Source organism: Thalassophryne amazonica, unplaced genomic scaffold, assembly GCF_902500255.1.
Source record: "Thalassophryne amazonica unplaced genomic scaffold, fThaAma1.1, whole genome shotgun sequence".
Lineage (NCBI taxonomy): Eukaryota > Metazoa > Chordata > Actinopteri > Batrachoidiformes > Batrachoididae > Thalassophryne > Thalassophryne amazonica.
In genome coordinates this window covers 1,809-6,213 of record NW_022986346.1, presented here as the reverse complement: position 1 = coordinate 6,213, position 4,405 = coordinate 1,809, and the positions used below count along the sequence as shown (strand labels likewise).

General features: G+C 49.7%; 1 protein-coding gene across 1 annotated transcript; it reads right to left on the bottom strand.

Annotated features, from left to right (window-relative positions):
• Nucleotides 1-1,123: 1,123 nt before the first annotated feature.
• Nucleotides 1,124-2,574, bottom strand: LOC117506096 (predicted GPI-anchored protein 58). The gene is made up of 2 exons (XM_034165610.1): nucleotides 1,512-2,574; nucleotides 1,124-1,137 (listed from the first exon to the last, which is right to left on the bottom strand). Exons 1-2 carry the CDS (start codon nucleotides 2,557-2,559, stop codon nucleotides 1,124-1,126), a joined length of 1,062 nt encoding a protein of 353 aa, XP_034021501.1. The 5' UTR covers nucleotides 2,560-2,574.
• Nucleotides 2,575-4,405: the final 1,831 nt, after the last annotated feature.

Below are 4,405 nucleotides of genomic sequence, written 5' to 3'. Positions count from 1 at the left end.
CAAGCAGGAGCAAGAGAAAGGTGATCAGATACAAACATGACAATAAGAGATAGTACAAAGAAAACCATGAACACCACCCTAACTTGATCAAAACTGAAAAGCATACAAGAACGTGATAAGTGAATCATGGGAATAATACAATAAACCTACTTAGAACAGACAGAAGAACTACAAGAAAACAAAACTGAAAACCAAAACCAGAAATACCCAAATACTTAACAGAAGAGAGAACAGTAACATAAGCAAACAACACTAAATGCTGAAACATAAAAACAGACTGTGAATAAACTAGAATGGAACTAAAACATAGCTGTAAAGTAACAAAGAAAGAAAGTGACAAAGCATATGAGAACATTGAATAAACGTGAAGAAAGAGGCAATAACAAAACAAGACTAAAACATAACTGAGGTGAAAAGTAACAAAGGAAGAAAGTGACAAAGCAAAAATCAGAACATGGAAAAAAAACCCCACATGAAGAAAAAGGTAATTAACAAAACGAGGCTGATGCCAAAGGAACAGAACTAAATGAAGAAGGGCCATATGGGCTGAAGCCTGGAAACGGCCGGGACATGACAGTACCCCTCCCCCAAGCGGGTGCCCCCGGGCACCCGCAGGAACCCGACACCGGGAGGGCGGCAGGGGGAACAGGACGGAGGGCAGACGAGAGAGAGAGAGCCACAAGAGGGCCGAAAAAAACAAAACCCCAGGGATGTCTGACAACAGACCCCAGCAAAACAGGCAGAGGAAACGTGGAATAACAATACCCGGGCAGGCGGTCGAGGGACCCAAAACTGGGCATAGCCAAGGCAGGAAAGAGGCCCCCAGGGGCGACAATACGGCTCAACAAAGGGCCTGGGCACGTGACACACCCCGGGTCGTGAGTTACCATGAGGTCAGGGGAGTGGACCCGTGGAGAAACGGGCGTGGAGACATCAGGAACTCGGCCTTGGGACAAACCAGCCCCTAGAGTGGTTCCCAAAGAACAATCGGGGCCAGGTTTAGGACGAATAGCTCCAAAGCAGTGGTGTACAGAAAACAACCTCCTCAGGAGGAGTCCCACCGTGCGTAGAAGCCACTGGGCAAAAGGGAGTAGAGCTAAGCCACACGCAAAACAGAGGGCGTTCACATTCCAGGTACTGTAACACAAGACATTTAGGTGCATACACACTACCTTACAACAATGACAAAAACAAGACAGAAAAGAGCCCTCATACAGTAAAAAAAGTTCTTGAACAAAACCCCAAAAAAGCAAAAAATCCCCATAAACGAGCAAAAGTGCAGACAGAAAACAAACAAAACCAGACCAACACAAGTACCAACCAGAAAACCCTGTATTTGCTCAGGGTGCGAATGTATTGCACGAGAAGGTTAATCAAAGTCTGTGGATAATTGGCATGGCCAGAAGTACTTGGAGACGTGAGAGAGAATTTTAACAGGCGTGAGATGGAAAATGTTTCCATGAACCCACAACCGCCCCCTGGGGAGACCCCTAAGAACAAAATACTTTTACCCAACAGCCAGGTCATGACGCTCTGAAACTGTGGCAAGGTCAGACATGGTCCCCCCAGGAGTAGGCGTGGGGCTTTGAACCAACAAAGCACAGAGGTAAACAACGTGAGTACAAAATAGACCCGCAACAAATACAGTTCAAGCAAAATGTCACTAACCATCTCCAGGTTTGCGTCCTCGATCGTCATCTTCTGTGCCGGCAGTGAAGCTGGAGCAGGATGAGGAGGCGCAGGAGGGGAAGGTTCCGACGGCATGCGTGCGAACGACGCACCGTCTGGCCTTGAGACTGGTTGTGGTGCGGCGTGCGCTGGAACAGGTGCTGGCGCGGTGCGCGCAAAGTCCAATGCAGCCGTGGGCGTGGAGCCTGGAGCAGTCGCTGGAGCCGCAGGTGCGGAGATTGCTCCAGTCGCTGGCGCATTGCGCATGGAGACCGGGCTGGCTGGAAGCGTCGCAGGTGCCGCTGGCGTGGAGACTGGAGCAGCCGCTGGTGCAGCTGGCGTGGAGTCTGGAGCAACCGCTGGAGTGATGCGCACAGAGACTGGTTCGGCGGGAGGTGCCGCAGGTGCGGAGATCGCTCCAGTCGCTGGTGCAGTGCACATGGAGACCGGGCCGGCTGGAAGCGTCGCTGGTGCCGCTGGCATGGAGACTGGAGTAGCCGCTGGTGCAGCTGGCGTGGAGTCTGGAGCAACCGCTGGAGTGATGCGCACAGAGACTGGTTCGGCGGGAGGTGCCGCAGGTGCGGAGATCGCTCCAGTCGCTGGTGCAGTGCGCATGGAGACCGGGCCGGCTGGAAGCGTCGCTGGTGCCGCTGGCGTGGAGACTGGAGCAGCTGCAGGTGCGAAGCACACGGTCTTCGGTGGCACAGGCGCGCAGGGCTGTCGAGGAGCTGGAACAGGAGGAAGGCTGAGAACAGCCGTTGTCGTGGCCCGGAGACGTTGGGAAGTCGGGCATGAGGAGGCCGGCTCCGCTTCGGTCCGAAGCGAGCGTGTGGAAGCCACGTGAGTCGTTCGTGGTGCGGACTTAGGTGGTGCTCGTGAAGGGGCTTGCATGGGTGTTGAGCGTGGTCGTGGTCCGGTGTCTTCGGTTTTGCAGGTGCAGCCGGTTCTTTTCCTGATGCACACCAGGCGTCGCTGATATCGTTATGTGCCGTGGTGCGGTCGAACAGGCTGCGGTGATGTCTGATTCAAACATGAACTCTATCGGATCTTCGATACATGGCGGAAGAAGGCCCTGCTTAAACTGAGCCTTTATGTTCTCAAGGTCAGGAAAGGAGCGAACCACGTCAGGCTCGGCTTGTAACAGCTGATCAAGGTCCGACAGAACGCGACGTCGGTTCTGTGGACTCAGATTGTCATGGTATTCATAAACAAGTCCTGTACCTTGAACAATACGTTTACCGAGTCCTGTACTACAAACTGCTCTGACTCGACGAATTGTCTTCGTCATCGTCATCACAATCGCTCCATTCAGCGTTCATCGACAGGCAGGGGCTGTGAACACGGGTGGGCCTCTGGATGTTTTATCCAGTCAGGAAGTTAGTGCCAGAAAAAATCGTGTCCAGGTCTTGCAGATCAGGGAAGCGTTCATAAAGCCATTCATTGGCTTCCACGATTTCCCATGCCTGCTCAAGATAATCAAATTTCTCTTTTGGAGAGAAACAGTCACGAAAACAAATAAAAAAAAATTGAAGGTCATCAAAAATCCTCTTGATTGTATCAGCGTCTTGATTCCTGGCGACCGGATTCGAGCCTGCTGCGTCCATGTCTGGCTCGTTCGTTCTGTCAGGACTGGACGAGGGCAGGACACAAATGCAGGCTCGACAAAAGGAAATATACTTAAAGGGTGGTTTATTCAGGCTTGGGATCGTTAACAGCAAGGCAGTCCACGGAGCAAAAGTACTTGACAAGGATTAAGCTAAAGACGTGGTCCAAAGAACAAGCAAGGTCAAAACAGAGCAAACAGGTATGTCAGAGCAGAGGCAAAAAACAGGATCCAGAACACAAAACAGAGTCCAAAAACAAGGCTTGGCAAAACAAGAACGAAACAAGAGGCTGGTAGTGAGGGAATCAACGAACGAGCGGGGAAGAAGTGAACAGACGCAGGTTAAATAGGGACAGGTGTTAATCAGGAAATGAGGTGCACGTGGAGGAGGAAAGGCCTGGAAAGGGGGGCGTGGTCAGGTGACAGCTAAGAGGCCAATGATGCAGAAGGGCGTGACAAATGGGCAAGAGAATGACAGATGAAGGGGCGTGGCTGACTGAGAGGACAAAGTGCAGGTGCGGAACTGAGAGTGCAGTGATCCGGAAAAGACTGTGGAAACAATGAGAGACTGACAAGCAGGAGCAAGAGAAAGGTGATCAGATACAAACATGACAATAAGAGATAGTACAAAGAAAACCATGAACACCACCCTAACTTGATCAAAACTGAAAAGCATACAGAACGTGATAAGTGAATCATGGGAAAATACAATAAACCTACTAGAACAGACAGAAGAACTACAAGAAAACAAAACTGAAAACCAAAACCAGAAATACCCAAATACTTAACAGAAGAGAGAACAGTAACATAAGCAAACAACACTAAATGCTGAAACATAAAAACAGACTGTGATAAACTAGAATGGAACTAAAACATAGCTGTAAAGTAACAAAGAAAGAAAGTGACAAAGCAATGAGAACATTGAATAAACGTGAAAAGAGGCAATAACAAAACAAGACTAAAACATAACTGAGGTGAAAAGTAACAAAGGAAGAAAGTGACAAAGCAAAAATCAGAACATGGAAAAAAAAACCCCACATGAAGAAAAAGGTAATTAACAAAACGAGGCTGATGCCAAAGGAACAGAACTAAATGAAGAAGGGCCATATGGGCTGAAGCCTGGAAACGGCCGGG

Bases quoted from the DNA above. Each gene is read 5' to 3' on its own strand.
- LOC117506096 (XM_034165610.1), bottom strand. From the start codon at position 2,559: ATGCAAGCCCCTTCACGAGCACCACCTAAGTCCGCACCACGAACGACT.